Below are 17243 nucleotides of genomic sequence, written 5' to 3'. Positions count from 1 at the left end.
GTTCATTCACACTGAATTTAGTTGCAAATTGCAGCATCTGGAGTTCTGGACAACAGATCAATGCTAAATTGCACAGCTGAAATTTCTGAATCCGTAACAGATGAACATTGCTTACTCTGACGAAAACTTGATCTGTTTGAACCCAAAGAGAGCACAACTGCAGGTGCAGGCACCCATCTATTTTCAGAACAAATAGCAAAAAGTATCAGCAAGGATGCAGGTGACACTGGGTAAAAATGACGAAAGTGCAGATCCTGGTTGCATGTTGAGAGTTTCAGAAAGTAATACACTCACATGCCGATGTAATGGAGTCAGCTCCGGTGTGCTCATTTCACCATCGATCCTCTCTACTTGCTCACCCTTCAAAGTTTTCATGCATTTCAATAGGAAATACAGGAAAACACCACCAAGGCATAGCATTGCCAGGATCTCGAGTGCTTCCACCGATCCATCCACTGAAAATAGTTGTAGCACAGAATAAAGACAAGTTTCATAATATATGGGGCATGAAATTCAGCACAGGAGGCCGAGCAACAAATCATCACCAAATGGGAAAGCGAAAACAGCAACAAGAAAATTATCAGATTTGATACTTACAGAGAGCTCTTCTTGAGTTCATATGTTTTGTTTTGAGGCTCAACGGGAGGTCCAGGGCCCTGAGCCCCTGACCATGATGACCGCGGTGTCGCCGGCCTGGAACGCCGCCTTGTCGCCGAGCCAGCTGAAGGCGAAGGATGGCACGGGCGTTTGCTGAGAGGAAGGTTGCTGCTCCAGGGAGGGGCTCAGTGGCAACACGCAGAGAAGAAGGGAGAGTGGCAGGAGTGAGCGCGGCGAGGACGCGGCCGGATTACCCATGCTTCCTCGTCTAGCCGGAGAGGGCCGCGGACGGAGGCGCAGGGCGGGAGGTTGGCGGAACTGACAACTAGTGCGTTCGTGCGTGCATGGAAAGCGGAACCGCAAAGTGCAGCTGTGCTGCTCCGAAGGGAGTTTTCGCGGCAAATTTTTGTGTCTGAAAGGCAGGTTGATTGGGGATCATAGGCATAGCAATGACAATCGCATTTCTGTCTCATGAAATCTGTGCACAAAATGATTGTTCACATGCATGCATAGTAAAAACGGTAATGCTTTGTCTACTTAAATATTTACAGAAATGCTACTAAAAGCTTGCGTGTCAATGGAAAATACTCTATGCACCGTGAATCAAGGGAGCCTGATGTGCTCCTGAATTAACACGTGGCTACCACATCAGTCGTACCTAAAGATCACGTAAGTTTTGTAGCACTGCTCTGGTAAAAACAATAAGCATGACATTCGTTGTCCATCACTTATCACACGTGCTTATTTATGGGATACACAGAGGACGTCAGAGTTTCAGAGAACACAGTAGTGGCAAACTGGCGATCACACACACACTTAGCAGACTCTTCTTCATATTCTTATTTGCCATGTCCGGAACCGGAACCATAGCCGTGTCCCTCGCCATAGCCTGAGCCCGAACCATCTCCATATCCACTTCCCGAGCCCTCACCGTACCCTTCACCGTACCCGGAGCCTGAGCCTTGGCCGTAACCGGAACCATAGCCTTCCCCATAGCCGGAACCTCGACCAGAGCCTTGACCGTATCCGGAGCCATAACCTTCACCGTAGCCGGATCCTTGACCAGAGCCACTTCCTTGGCCATGACCTTCGCCGTAGCCTGAGCCAGACCCCGAACCTTGTCCATGGCCCGAGCCATGACCTTCACCATATCCAGATCCTTGGCCCTGGCCTTCACCAGCACCTTGCCCTTGACCATAACCAGATCCTGCACCAGACCCAGCTCCTGAACCTGCGCCGGACCCAGCATATGATCCCGCACCAGAACCCGCTGACGACCCTGCACCTGAAGCAGCACCTGATGCTGAGCCAGACCCAGAACCTGAGGCTGAGCCTGAACCGGAGCCAGAGAAAGATCCTGACCCTGAACCCGACCCAGATGCCGATCCAGAGCCAGAACCACCGATGCCACCACCAATGCCAATACTGATCCCTGTCCCCGTACCAAGTCCAATGCCACCTCCATCACCACCACCACCACCTAGGTCGATGCCTAGGTCTTTCCGAGAAATGCGGCCCTCGGATGTGAGAACAAGGGTAGCAAGCACCGCGATGCCGAGGAAGACGGTCATGATTTGAGGGCGAGACATCCTGGAATAGCCTCTAGGAAGCTGCAGGAATAATGCGCCTACTGTGTTGCTTTCTAATTTTTCTATGCGATTCAAATGTGCATTATGTATCTTCTTCTTGCCACGAGGCTTTGCAACTACTGAACTTGGGATGCGATGGCTTTTATATAGGATCCAAAAGTGCTGTTCCACAACAGTGCTTAGCTAAATGGTGTCACGAACTTGTGGTGGTGTGGCCATTGGACGGCTGAATTTCCTTTGAGTGGTGTAGTTGTTGTTGAGTGGAGTGGTGCAAGGACGGTGGAAAAGCAATGGACCTTACATAGTGAGTGCATTGGAGTGACACGTTTAAAGCCTCATGCAAGGCTACTAGCATTTCGAGATGGAATGTAGTCGTCAGCCGTCACTGCATTGAAAAGTGAAATGGATTTGAGAGCTCTGTTCTAATGTAACAGGTCACTGGAAGATTTTGGAAGCCCTTGCTTTTTATCCTTTGGATGCATGATTAGTGGAGGCTTACTTGTAAGCCTTATCAAGCTAGTGCTAGTCCTGTTGATCTTCTGCAACTTTGTGCTAATAACTTCAGCGTTGACCTGAGCCTTCGATAATATTTCCTTCACCGTTGACAATTTCAGTCATGAGCTGTTTGTTAGGCGTATACATACTCACAGCCACATAAACATTGGTGCACCTGCAGAAAGTTATCAAGTCACTGTTACAGAGAGAAACGCACTAGAAAGACCAGGTGTCGCTCTTTCGGTGGTCTCTGGTTCACGTAGTTGAGTGGACCATGATCGGTTACTACGAGCTGAGGCTACACGCATGATTCGGTTTGTAGCACACTCGTGGGAAAATGAGAAATTATACATTACTCCACCATTTACAGCTCGTTTGGTAGATCTCTAGTTTAAAAATTTTTGGAGTTGAATTTTTACTAGTTCTAGAAATTTTTAGAGCTGAAGTTGAGGATAAACTGAGAATATTTAAGTGAGTCATCTTATTTGCATTTTAGACTAAAAATAAAAGTATGAACCATTTTATATTAGCTTATAGATTTAACATCTAATATGAATCTCAGAATTATTGTTCTGTCAAATAGACTCTTAGTTCAAAGTCCTTTATTTGGCGATAACAAACCAATATCAATTGTCAAACTAGTAAAATTTAGAGTAGTACCGTGCAAATTGATCTTTAAATTAGCTTAAGGTTGGCACTAGATGTAGGTTGCTTTTCCTCGCAAAAGTAATGATGAACTTCTTGGCTACTACCGAGATGATTTTATCAACTGGCTCAGCTTCAATCCATTTGGTATAGGTATCGATTGCAACAGAGGAATTTGAAGCCTCCGGGCGCTACTGAGAAGTGCACTAGAATATCTAGCCCTAAAGTCATGAATGACCACAACAAGGGGATCGTCTGCAAGGCTTGGACGGGCTAGTGTACATACATGATGTGGAATTTACAGTTGTCACATGTTTTTACCACCTTGATTGCATCACGGAGAGCCATATGCCAATAAAAACCTTCTCTGGATGCCTTTCCAATCAGGGTTCGAAAGGAAGCATGAGCTGCGCATATCCCTTCATGGATTTCTTAGATTAGTTCTCTACCATGCTTCTGATAGATTGACTTCACGAGTATTCTGTGGGCGCCTCTTCGATAGAGGACACTGTCCACTAAGGTATACATCCTGTATCGATGGGATATTTGGATCGGAGTGGTTGTCGTTAGTGGAGGCTGGATGGTATTTCTCGCAGTCGGAGCAACGAGATGCCTTGTTTTTGCGGGATCATTATCGTCATGATGGGATGGACTAGCAGGGGAGGATCCCAACTTATAGCAAATGTCGCTTGCACGATTGTCTTGGTCACTGAGTGATTCAAGCTCGATGTCGTAGTCTTTGGTGCATTGATTCATAAAATGACTTACCTCATCGCTAAAGTCATCACCAATAAGGTTGCCACTGAGCTCTACCCCATCGATCGCCGGGACCTCGCTGATCGAGAGGGTAAAGTTGTCGTAGAACCCTTCATCCGAGAAGCTAATTCTCGGTGCAGACTTGAATGAAATCGGTGACATGTTATGTGTCGAGGATTCGATGCCTTTGGTAGTATTTCACGTGGACAACGTCAGCTGTCGACAATTCGTGAACCACCGATCTTACTAACTTATGAATGAAGTAGGAGTACTTCCTGTTATCGAATCACATGTCACACACAAAGATTTATACAGGTTCAAGCCTCCATTATGATAATAGCCATATATCTTGTTTATCTTGTATTGATCTTTGAGACTATTTACTAAGGAGGTCTTGGCTAGGCTAGATAGATCTAACCTAGTCGAGGGTTCCTTGAGTATGGTCTCGGTGGATTGCTAATGTAGATCGGAAGTACAGAAGGCTCAAGAGCTTGAGACTTCAATAGGCTTGAATGGATCTCAATGGACTTGTCCTTCGCAGGGTCTCCTAGCTCTATATATATATGGAGGTCATCGTGTGATCTCTAGACTCCTTCCTTATCGTCCTTAGAGATAAACTTGCCTGTTCATGAGATATCTTGGTACCTGCATCCGTTTTCATAAGTTTAGGGATTTTCTTCCCAGGCACAAAGATATGCCCTGAGAATATAGAAAACCCTAAGGGATCTGGATATGGTAGTTTTAGACTACCCATCGTCAATTCCCAAGATTGATGCCAAGGTCCTTCTGAGCAAAACGACTCTCACCAACCGGAGCAAGTGATGCGGCAGCGACAAGTATAGTTCCTAATAGAGTGGCTTTCATCCAAACTATTGGAATATGTGTCTAATATATGCACATGATCGGTTACAGGTAAACTTGAGTTGTAATTAGGTGGAACTAGGAATAGAGTTGTAGTGGGACTACTATTTCTAGGCCTATAAATATTAGGCACCACCGTTGTAACCGTAGATTGATAGAAACATAATATGGGAAGGAGCGCCCGTAGTCATGCCTCGAGATTATAGGAAAGTTGGCCGAACCTTGTTAAAAAACATCGTGTCTCATGTGTTGATCTTGTGCTTGGCTTGTTGATCCTGGTAATGTTTCCACTAAAACCCTAACACAAACCATTGTGCCTTTGTCTATCTCTAGTTCTGTAAAAATAGGTTGTGACGAGCGATGCAAACTTTGGCAACCCCTAGGGAATTTATTACTATAATAGAACTGGTCATCCATATTGAGTCATCAGTGTCGTCTAGGCCAAAACCGGTAGTGCTAGTTCGTAACGTCCCGCGCTTGATCAATGATTGAGATGGGATGAACCGACATTGATACTTAGTATCAATGCCAGCTCTTGGCACAAACCGACATTGATACTTCAGCATCAGCTGATAATCATGAACCGGCATTGATATTTTTTATCAGTACCAATTCATGTTACGAGCCGGTACTGAATATTGAACTAGACTTGAAATTTGGATTCACTCTAGTTTTGGCTCGTGTGTTGAGGTCCGACTCCATCTCTCTATCTTTATCTCTCTCTCCCTTATCTCTTCCACATAGTTCCTCTCTCTCTCTCTCTGTTATCTCTTTAGTTGCTCCCTCCCTTATCTCTTCAGCTAGCGCACGATGCGGCCGGACTCATCGTCAAGGGCCCCACCGCTATGCTCAACTTCCCAGAGTTGGTCGTGGCGCTCTTGCGCCCATCCTCTGCCGTGGCACGCGACATCCAAGCTTGAAATCAAGCCTGATGGAAAGCATCGGAGGCCTACTCCCTCCAGGGCGAGAGGGAAACACTTGGCCATGGCAGCCTGTCCGCCTCCGCTAGCCTCTATGGTGAGGGCGTATGAGCGATAAACTCGTTCGGGTCTGAATCGCCTCTGAATTTAGGTAACTTTGGGGTCCGGAATTCCTCAGGGAAGGGAACGACCTGCAGGTCTGCCTGCAGGGGAGAGTCGCTGTCTTGCATTGGTGCCTAGCACCAGTGAGCCCGGGGCCTCGAAGCCTACGCACTGACCGCAAGGGGTATTTGGCGGTGATGTGCCATATTGATGAAGCCCTCGTTGCCCCCCAGAGCATGGGCTTGGACGACGCTAACCGTTAAGGGGGCGACGGTGGTCACGCTGGCGGGTTGCTGCATGGCCAGCAACTCCTCTAGCTGAACCTAGAGGGCCACCACATATGATTGTTGTTCAGCCGAGGTGGCGTTCACAACAGTGGCGCCGACTGCAGCCCCCTAGGGATGCAGTGGGGCCCATGCTACGCTGCTGCTATTGGGCCTCCGATGTGGGTGGCCCCCTATCGTCAATCATGGATAGGGTCGTGGTTGGGCTAGTGGTGGCCTCAGGGTCCTCATTTCTTCTTGTTAGGGGGCTATCGCCAGTGTAGCGTGCTCTTGGTCACAGTGGTCGTGTGGACCTACACACATGCGTGAATGGGGAGTTAACCGCCTGTGCTGCGGCCCTTGTGGTCTTCTTTTTTGGTAGCATCAGATCTTTCTAGCACTTCTGTGTTCTTTCTCCATGGACGGCACGTTGTTGGTGGAAGACGAAACATCTTTCGCTAACAAGGTGCAGTGAGAGTCTTTTCTAAAGAGGAGACTTAAGCTTGGAGAAAAAGTGGTGAGGAGGGATAACACTAAATGTATTAATCGCAAAAAAAATCCGGGAGCTTGCCTTGATGGCCATGGCTCGATATTTATAGTGCTATCTGAGGCGTGTCATATTAGTTATTACTATGTATTAAGGATTTAGAATTATTACTATGTATTAAGGATTTAGAATCGGCCACATTACATAGTTTGATCCTAGATAAAGTGTTGTTAACCCTACCTAGAAGAATGTATCTACCATGGTTGGCGCAGGGACATCAGGTGGTGGTGAACTTGGTCAGTCACCGAATGCGGCACCGACCCTATCTCGTGTGTCAGACTGGCTGCCGAGGTGATCGGCACTTAATACTAATCACTTTGTAGCAAGCAAAAGACGATCAACAGACTCCCTCTGACTGATCTTTATAAAGACTTAACGACTCGATGTCCCCACATGCTTTGAGAGTGGCCAGTTCTGGAGGCCGCATGCCCCGAGATAACTCCGGAGCTTAGGGGCTTTAGAGGCTTCATGGGTTTGGACCCATGAGCTAACGCCGGCAGAACTAGGCCGCCGAGGTCTCTAATAGCGACCCCCAACAGAGCCGCTGCACCGTCTCCCGCCGTTCACTGTCGCCTGCACGCGACACGCGACTCTGATCCAGAGCGGATCCAACGAAATCCGTTCCCAGAGCCACCGCATCAGCTCCCGTCGCCTCTTTCCTTGACTCTGGCACCGCATCGCCGCCGCCCCAAGCCTGGGACTGGCCCCATGACGAGAGCCTGCGGTGCGCAAGATAAAGGAATCACAACAAGCCTCAAGATAGAAGCTGCGTACTACTACTGCTCTTTCCTTCTTACCTGTCCTGCTGGTAGCTCACCGTAGACGGGCTGAGCTGAAGGATCCGGCCACCCAGGAGAGGTATGTGATGGGTGCTTTTTCCTTCTTGCCTCCCCTGCTGGTAGCTCGGTAGCTGGTTGTCGAGTTTCCCAAGTGGTGAGCGCCTGAAATGGACGCGAAGCTGCTGTCTTCGCTGCTTCAGGCCTCATCTCCTCTTACTCTGCTGCCGTGCAGCCGAGCTTAAGAAAAGCAGCTACAAGGAAGACATCGGTAGTAATTGGTGGTATAAACAGGAAGGAAGAGAGCAACTGTGGAGTTGTGATGCTTCAAAGACACCACCTTTCCACGTAACATCCCATTCACATAGAAGAATATCAAATTGCATATCATTACCACAAAACTTCAATTCACCTTAAGTATTTTCTTAAATATATTTCATCAAAGTTTCAATTATTCTCTTTAAATAAATTAACTTTCCCTCGCAATATAATTGTACCAAATTTTAAATAAAAAGTGTATACGACATTTGTTAAATTATCTTACCCATCTATCAAAAAATTAAGTTGTATGGTAGTCCTAAAAATTTTGCATTCAAATATCGAAATACTTGATTTGCAACTGACTAATAATTTATCTTTAATTATATAAACATGATGTATCAAGGCTAACCGTGCATTAACCTTGCTAGTGTTGTAAGTGATTAGATGATGCCCAGCCTTTGTCCCCATTGCACTACTTTGAGACGGATCATATGAGTTTGACCAGTGATTACTGACTAACTAAATCTAACTCCGCCCCGCAAAGAACCACACTTCCATCATGGCAACCAAGCCGGCTAGTTTTTTTTTTCCCGAGAATCTTTTCAGTGATGACTGGTAACCATAGGCCGTCACTAATATTTATTATCAGTGTTGGTTCATAAATCGCTACTAAAAATTACGGATGATCAGTGCTTAACGTTTTTTTAGCTAGATAATCATTACTATAGTAACGTCTAAATTGGTCACATCACGACGGCTTGCTAGTGATAAGGTCTTCACATAGTGGTGTGGTTGAATCGCGTGCGCGCTTGCTCCGGAGCCTCCATGCGTGGCTGCGAGCCTGCGAGCTGCGCCTTTTCCTGATCTCAGTGATCGTGCTGCCGGCCATGGTGGGCAGTGGGCGGCTGGTTCAGTCGCTGCCGGTGAGCTATTCGCTTTGCGCGCTGCGACACGTTTGGCCTCTGAAACTTGTGGGATATATACGGATGGCATCATCATCAGATGTTAGTGCGCGGGAAAGCTGGAGATTGGGAAGGATGGCCAGCGGTTACCTGCAAGCAAGTGGTGGCACGACGACTAATGGATGCTACGTGCAAAGCTGATGTCTATCGATGTGAACACACGCATGATCCTTTTCATATGGTTCATACGCATGATCATTTTCATGTGGTTCACATGGTACGACTTAACGCACTTTTTTAGGTCAGCACTGCTTGTGGTAAACGCTAAAGTAGTTTGACCTCACAAGTCCTAGTATTTATACTCATTTTAACTAGAGGGTGTGTGCATTTCTTTTGTAATAATGACTCCAGAAAGTAATTTAACTGCTCGGACGAAAAAGGGTCTGAAGAAAATAAGCGAAGAAGAAAAGAAAACAACTCAGCACAATAATTCGCAGTTTTTTTCCTTAATTTTGACTACTGTAATTCGCAGAGACTGATCGTACATTTCTAACTTTGAGGAGCAAAACATAAACATAACACATCATGATAATAGCGTCCTAGCTGGTAGCAGCTTACGGGAAAATTTGCAAGTGAGAAAACAATTTAAAATGTATCTTGATTTATTTGTGATGAGTGATTGATATTATCATTTATTTAGTTTGATGATTTTCGGTTTTTCATGAGTTTTGATGTGATTTGAATTGATTTAGGATTTCATTTGAGCATATTGATGATGTACTAATTGAAATTAGAGTTAGAGATATGTGTTTACTTGTCTTATAGTGTGCAAGTGATGGATGTAATTTGGCGGTCGACGGCGGGATAATCGGGGCCAAACGGAGTGCTTGGTGCCAGATGATTAAGGAGACCGGACGGAGCCAAGGGTGATCTTACCTGAATACGTGAAGGTTAAGCAAAGCAGGATGGAGACGGCGTGTTGACAAAATCAAACAAAGGGGATATCGATGCAAGTGATAAGACGGTCTGAGGGATCGAAAGCGGGAGAGACTTGCCGACGGTCAGGATCGCATGACGAAGTACACGCGTCGATATTGAAACGCTTGCTTAAGGTGTAAGTAAGGTGGTGAGTCACGTCTTGAGAAGCGTGCAGACGGTTTCACGGTTTGACCTCAAAACCGTGGAAAGACTGGAGGAGTACGTGGCACCATCGCGAACCTTGCATTGAGGCGAACCTAAGTCATGGAGGCATCGTAGCCGTCCGATGAATGAAGAAGAAAATGGATGAAAATGCCCTTGGTGGTAGGTAGGACTGTACTACAATAGAGGGGTATTTTGGGGGGAAAACTAGGAAACTTAGGGGTCAATTTTTTAGGGCTATAAATAGAGGAGTAGGGCTATGAGAGGGTTTGAATCAGCTACTTGAACTCCTCTTGTGCCACCTATTTGAGAGCTTAAAGTTAGGATTTTAGAGAAGAGAATGATAAGTGCTTAGACTATATAATGTGTGAGAGTTTTGATAGATAAATCTTTGTAATCCGTTTAAAATAAGGCTGATCTCTTTGAATAATTTTGCATATTCTTGAATTCTCCTCCTTCTAGTTTGTCTCTATTGGTTCCCTTACAAGTTTTTCGGTTTTTAGTTTTGATTTATTTTGATTTTTGGATTAAAATTTTAGCACATTGTGAGGTCATTCTTCTTGTTGCTAGAGGCATAAAATTCACATACACACGCTTGTATGATGGAATCTTGAATTCCTTTATCTCTAGACAATCAACTTAGAGAGTTTTGTTGCTCGGTGTTCATCTTTTCTTGTTTCTTTCCAAGTTATGATCTTTCGAGTGCTAAGATATATGAATTGATCTTAAATTAAATCTATGATTCATATATCATTCGTGGAGTCATATTGCCTCAATTTTTTCTCTCTATTTATGCTTTCACTTAAGTTTTGATAATGTTAAGTGATAAAAAAAATCATCAATTTCATAAAAAATTTATTAAAACACATATTCACCCATCTAACCGCTAATCTGTTCCTACACAAGAACATACATTTACGCCTCTATCTTTCTCGGCCTGACGAGCATGCTCAATCGAAGTCAAAAGGACAAAAAAAAAGGTCTAGCTTCATCACCGACGCTTTTGTACGTGCATGTGACGTGTCCCGATCGATCCCAGCGACTTCGCGATAGTCCACCCTAGAGCTTTCATATCCTCACGACCTCGCTGGCGACCACTCACTGAAACAATACGACTTCGACTAACTATTGTAAATGCGTCTTCAAGACTTGAGAGCTAGCATCGTCCAACACAGTCCGTTGAATGATGAATCTACGACCGATGCAACTTGATTCGCCTAACATTGCCTAACGCGAAAACCATGGGCGAAGCTACAAGCTATAGCCAAGCTATACATCTCGAACTTTCGATGGTCAGATGAGACGCGGCAGCCAACCGATCGATCAAACCGCGCGCCATCTCCGCCGGCCGGTGATTCGCTTTTCCGGCATGCGTCCAGCTGCAGCGCAAATCGTCACAGGTCACAACCACTCCCCGCACTAACCGAACCCAATCAAGCCCGCCTTTTCGCTCGGCACCACCACCACTCCATGCTCCCAGCAGCCACGCTCGCCCACAGCCATATGCAAGCATGATCGCATGCTCCCAGCAGCCACGCTGGCCCACAGCCATATGCAAGCATGATCGGCCGCTATCTGCTTTGCAGCACGTCTCGCGACAAAAAAGTTTGGCACTCCCGGCCGTCCCGTTCCTCTTGGCGCCGCATGCACGCGCGCACCGCCTCCTATAAAATCAACCAAGCAGCGACGCACGCAGCACGCACGCAGGACGCCTGTGTATCGGTGAGCCAAGCGTTCAAGCGTGCGTGGCGTGCGACGACGATGGCGAGCGGCAGGGGCGGCAGCGCGGCAGCAACTGCGCTGGTGCTGGTGGCTTTCGTGTGTTTGCAGCCTTGTGCTCCCGTGCAGGGCCGTGTGGCGAGGAAGAGCCTGCTGGGTATCGGCCTGGGTGGCGAACAGGGGCAGGGTGCAGGGCTCGGGCTTGGACTCGGCCTTGGGCTCGGAGCGGGCACTGGAGGTGTCTCTGCGTCCGGGTCTGGTTCTGGGTCTGGCTCGGTAGCTGGGGTGGGATCGACGTCAGGCTCCAGGTCCGGGTCGATATCTGTTGGAGGGGCAAGCTCGTCTGCTGGGTCGAGTGCCGGGTCTAGCGCGGGGTCGGGCGGGTCAGGTGCGGGGTCTTCTGCTGGGTCTAGCGCGGGGTCGGGCGGCGGACAAGGCTATGGTCTAGGCGGTGGCAGTGGGTCGGGCTCAGGGTCTGGGTATGGTGAGGGTGGAGGTTCCGGGGGCGGGTCGGGGAATGGATTAGGCTTGGGGTATGGAGAAGGGTATGGACATGGGTCGGGCTCCAGTGGGAACCCCTGATAAGTTTATGTCATCCTGAAATAAAGTGGGTGTTATTAGGTGAAAACACTGGATAAGTGTATGCTGTCTAGTCTTGCAACATAGTTTACTGTCTTCTGCATGTGATATGTATGTAATAAACGGAATAATTGTCTGCGTTTGGAACTTCAAGTGTTTTGTAGGTTTGTTTTCTCGGTTTCATGAGTTCCCTGTCTACCAAATTTTTGTCGTTGGTTCAAACATGTCTTCTCTTGTTATGTCATCGTTGCTGGAATATTCCTAGAATAGTGAGGCAAAGTAGAACATTAGAATTAGGGAGATGCTAATCATTAGTCACATAAAAATAGTGTTAGGCCATATTTATTTTTTATTCTGATTATGGATTCTAGCCTTAAAAGAAAAAGTAAAATATAAACGATCACAATATAAAAAGACGATTATCACAATCTACAAGTCAAGTTGTATTATAAAATCCTATAATTCATAATCTGATGAGAAGGAGCTTCCACGAATTCTACCGACTGAACTGAATTCTCATAATCTAAAGTTAAAACAAATAGATCCTTAATTACAGTCAAAACGTCTTTATTGTCATATCACAATCCAAGCATCCATAGGCTGTCTTCAAAACTCTAGCTTCCTTCATCCTTCCCGACGAAGTATCTCATCCCATTGCCCCTTCTTTCCTACCTCCCTATCTCCGATGGCTCCCGCCGTTAGATCTACACCCATCGTCGTGCTTACCCCGTTGACCCCTACCTTGGTCCTCCACCACATGACAGCACCCCGCCACCTCATCTGCTGCTCGCCTCCTCCGCTAGACCGGCTTGCCTCCTAAGAATCTCCTTCTAAGCCTAATGACCTCGGGAACTCCGATCCCAAACGCCCTTCTAAAACCAACCTCGCCGGTGGCTTGTGAGTGACGTTGACTGTAAGGAGATGGATTTTGAGCGTACAAAAATAAGTGCAAGAATTACAAGGGATTTAAGAAATATTTTGCAAAAGTACTGTATTGCCTTGTTGCAACTGGTGCGACGGTTCTTTATGGCGGTGGCAGTGGCAGGGAGGAGAGAGGGTGGAGCGAGGAATGACCTAGCCTGAGCGTTTTGAGAATTTGAGTGATTTTTGTGCTGGAGTAGAACTAGTCTGCATGCAGCTGACTGCAGTATAGAAGGCCCAATTGTCCATGTACGTTGAAGGTGTTGCTCCTGCTGGGCCCACATAGAATTTTTCATGGACCAAATACCGCTAAGGTTCCTACCGGTAAAACTTGCCAACTTCTCAACTTGGGCCAGAAGACAGGAACTTGCCGTGGCGCAAACATTTACTCGATTTTTTTTTGTTTCTTTGGAAGAAGCAATATTTACTCTCTGTGACTGTAGTTTTCCCTTTCAGGAGAAAGCATGGTGATGCCATCGCAGAACCAGAAATATATACGGTTAATCCCTGTGACCTGATGAGACGGATTTAGCGTTACCTGTACCACCTCATTTTCGACTAAGCAGGTCCAGTGTGATCGATGCACCACAAATAGTCGTACACACGGCCGTGTCCTCGTGCCGCGTCGCCTCCCTTGCGCAAGCGCCCAGCCCTTCCAAGATCACGACGCCGACTACTCCGCATTAGAGCGATAGGCACCCATCGATGCCATCTTTTCAAGCAAGCACGAGTTGCTTGCTTGAAAAGATCAAAAGCAGCAGCGCGACCATACTCGCCGTGGTTGACACCGGTGCCACGTGCCGGTCAGACCCGTACGTCGTAAGCAGGACGAACATATATACATATGCCTTGGCGTACCGGAAGGTTCCGCGATCCGATCGATCGGTCTCGGCATCTGCATGCATGCTCTCCTCACCGGTTTCCCTTGTGCCGCGGTTACGGCGATGCGATTTGCCAGATCGATCACCTCCTTCGGCGAGTGTTTTACCCCCTTATTCGGCGGACGATCGAGTGACGGCGGGGGATATCGTACGTGAAGCGTAGACAAGAAACCGCTGTCTTTCTTCAGCGCGTCGATGGAAAGGGGCGGATCCAAGACCTGTGCTGTGGTGCTGCAGTACAGGTCCAGCTCATGTAACATAAGGAGCTTAGCAACTCAGTATCAGTCCAGTATTAGCTTAGTCAGTCCAACACTAGTCTAATAGTCCACCCAACATTAGCATCAGCCTAGCAGTCCTCTCTGTGTCTCTTCTTAGCTCTGTCACTGGATGGACACCATACTATCCCTTTCATTTCTCACCGCTGGCACCGGTCACACGGCGCGTGTGTTCGTCGTCGATCTCCATGTCGTTACCAGCTTAACAACGACACCGAAATGCGTGAACTGAGAAAATAGCGCTACCATTTGAATCGATCAACCATCTGCTACTAAGTACTAGCTTAGATGGGAACCGAGCTTAGCTCGATTGGTAAGTCACCAAGGATGGTACGAGCTGGTCAGAGATCGATCCTGGCATCTATAAGTAGATTTCTCATAAAAGCCGAACTTAATTAAGCCTTTATCTTAAAAAAAATACTAACTTAGACAACAGCCATTGATATCATCATCGAAGGACATCTTTAAAAATCGAGAGAGAAATGAATGGAAATGGAACCAAGTAGGCCTCCCGGTTAATGCACTTGCGTGCGCGGACTGCATACTCCCCAGCCTGGGGGTCAACGCCAGCCAATGTGCAGAAATCTTCCTCTGCAGCAGGCAAAACAGCAACCACCGCACCGTTTGTTTTCCTCGCCGTGCATGACTTATCAGATTATTCATTTGTGTTAAGATTCATATTGAAGTGATATGTAAAAAATAATAAAAGAATAAACGAGAGAATCAAAATATACGTACGTGCGTAAGAATATAAGGAGTTGCTAAGTCCCACCCTAAAAGCCCACGAGCTTTCCTCGGTTGCACCCCACCCACCACGCGCCCACGGCCCCATCTACAAATACGCACGTCCCCCACCATCGTCAGATCACTCCGAAAAACCTCTCGTAGCACACCGTGACTAGCCCCCCAAAAACCACCCAAAGCACCGTGCGCCGAGGCCGATACCCCCAAGACCGCACGATCGACCCCTCTCCGCGCCGAACAGCATGGCGTTCCGGCTGAGCAACAACCTGATCGGCATCCTCAACACGATCACCTTCCTCCTCTCCATCCCGATCCTCGGGGCGGGAATCTGGCTGGGCCACCGTGCCGACGGCACCGAGTGCGAGCGCTACCTCTCGGCCCCCGTCATCACGCTCGGCGTCTTCCTCCTCCTCGTCTCCCTCGCCGGGCTCGTCGGCGCCTGCTGCCGCGTGACGTGGCTCCTCTGGGTCTACCTCGTCGCCATGTTCGTCCTCATCCTCGTGCTCTTCTGCTTCACCGTCTTCGCCTTCGTCGTCACCAACAAAGGCGCCGGGGAGGCGGTGTCCGATCGCGGGTACAAGGAGTACAAGCTCGGGGACTACTCCAACTGGCTGCAGAAGAGAGTGGAGAACAACAAGAACTGGGGCAAGATCAGGAGCTGCCTCCAGGACTCCAAGGTCTGCAAGAGCCTGCAGTACAAGAACGAGACGTGGACGCAGTTCATGCGCTCCGACCTCTCCCCCATCGAGGTAAAAACGAAGTTAACAGGCATCATCAGTTTATGTTCTTTCACTTATCTCGATTATTAGACTGAAAAATCATTAAGAAACCTAAAAAACTCTAATCTGAGTCTCTGAGATAAATTAGGTAAAGGTCGTCTTATAAAAAAAGGACGATTTTTCACGTTGTTTTAGTCGTTGGGAATCGCGATGATGTGACTCTGGAAATTGATGTCAAAAGCTGAAAGAAATGTTAGCTTGTGAAACACTAAATCTTATAGGTGATCCAGGGCACAAACAACTGAGCTCATGAGGCCATGACATCTAGAAACAAAACACATATCTACACCGCTTAGAACTGATTCGTTAATCCGCATGGTTGTAAGCTAGACATGGTACAAGTGGATATTTGAATGGTAATATGTAGTCAGTCAAGATCAGTTGGTAATATTTTTGTTGAGAATTTGAGATGCTTTGCTAGTTTATTAGCCTTAATATTTTCAGAGTTCTTTTTATCTCAATCAAACATCTTTTTTTTTTCCGAAATCAAACGTTGGACTTAGCGTTGATATTGTCAACGGATTACTCCTATTTTATAGTAGTATCTTCAATCCAAATCAACCATTAGAACCTCCTCTGAACCACTCCCGATGTTCTGACAGTGGCATTATTTTAAGGAGGAAGTTTCTTTCGTAGCACATGCCTTTCGTTCAACGCTCTGGTGCACATTCACCGAACTTTTAGGTCGCTGAATTCAAACACTTCACGAAACTGCTCCGTTTCAAATTATCATAGACAAATAAGTGATTCTATATTTATTTACCATAAGCACTGACATGTGGAAGTTTTCCACTTGGCCTGCGTGCCATGCATGTGTTCTGTTTCAAAGACTCATCTACTCTTCTTCTTGGTACAGTCCGGCTGCTGCAAGCCCCCCACCAGCTGCGGCTTCGCCTACGTCGGCGGCACGGAGTGGACCAAGACGATCACCACCAACTCCTCGGACCCGGACTGCGGGACCTGGAGCAACGACGTCTCGGGGCTCTGCTACGGCTGCCAGTCGTGCAAGGCCGGCGTGGTGGCCACGCTCAAGCGGGACTGGAAGCGCGTCGCCGTCGTCAACATCGTCTTCCTCGTCTTCATCGCCATCGTCTACTCCGTCGGCTGCTGCGCGTTCAGGAACAACCGCAGGGACAACGCCCACCGGGGCGGGTGGAAGGGCGGATACGCATACGCTTGATCCACGATTATCTGGAGCGGAGCCTCGAGCGGCTCGATCAGTCGCGTTATCGTCATGATCACTGCTCTGCTCACCGTCCTGTGATCACTGCCGTCGCATATCTTTAGCCTTGATCTAGCTCTGTAGGCGAGATTATATTACGGATTCTTATCATCTACTAGTCACCTTATGAGTTATGAATTATGTTCAGCATGTAGGTTTTGTAAAAACTGTTCATTGATACGATTAACCATTATATTCTCATATACCTACCTTTATTCATATGTTACTTTCGTTCAGCCTTTTTCCTGAGTGAGTTGCACATTTGGTTC

General features: G+C 47.2%; 3 protein-coding genes across 3 annotated transcripts; 2 read left to right on the top strand and 1 right to left on the bottom strand.

Annotated features, from left to right (window-relative positions):
- Positions 1-1252: 1252 nt before the first annotated feature.
- On the bottom strand, positions 1253-2314 carry LOC133902528 (uncharacterized). The gene has a single exon (XM_062344144.1). The coding sequence runs from the start codon at positions 2184-2186 to the stop codon at positions 1437-1439; it is 750 nt and encodes a 249-aa protein (XP_062200128.1). The 5' UTR covers positions 2187-2314; the 3' UTR covers positions 1253-1436.
- Positions 2315-11615: 9301 nt separating this feature from the next.
- On the top strand, positions 11616-12155 carry LOC133901430 (glycine-rich cell wall structural protein 1.0-like). Its single transcript, XM_062342804.1, has one exon. It carries the CDS (start codon positions 11616-11618, stop codon positions 12153-12155), a length of 540 nt encoding a protein of 179 aa, XP_062198788.1.
- Positions 12156-15048: 2893 nt separating this feature from the next.
- Positions 15049-17243, top strand: LOC133902504 (tetraspanin-8-like). Its single transcript, XM_062344116.1, has 2 exons — positions 15049-15722; positions 16609-17243. Exons 1-2 carry the CDS (start codon positions 15216-15218, stop codon positions 16930-16932), a joined length of 831 nt encoding a protein of 276 aa, XP_062200100.1. The 5' UTR covers positions 15049-15215; the 3' UTR covers positions 16933-17243.

Source organism: Phragmites australis, chromosome 20, assembly GCF_958298935.1.
Source record: "Phragmites australis chromosome 20, lpPhrAust1.1, whole genome shotgun sequence".
Taxonomy (NCBI): Eukaryota; Viridiplantae; Streptophyta; class Magnoliopsida; order Poales; family Poaceae; genus Phragmites; species Phragmites australis.
The sequence above is the reverse complement of the archived record's forward strand: the minus strand, read 5'-3'. Positions and strand labels throughout refer to the sequence as shown.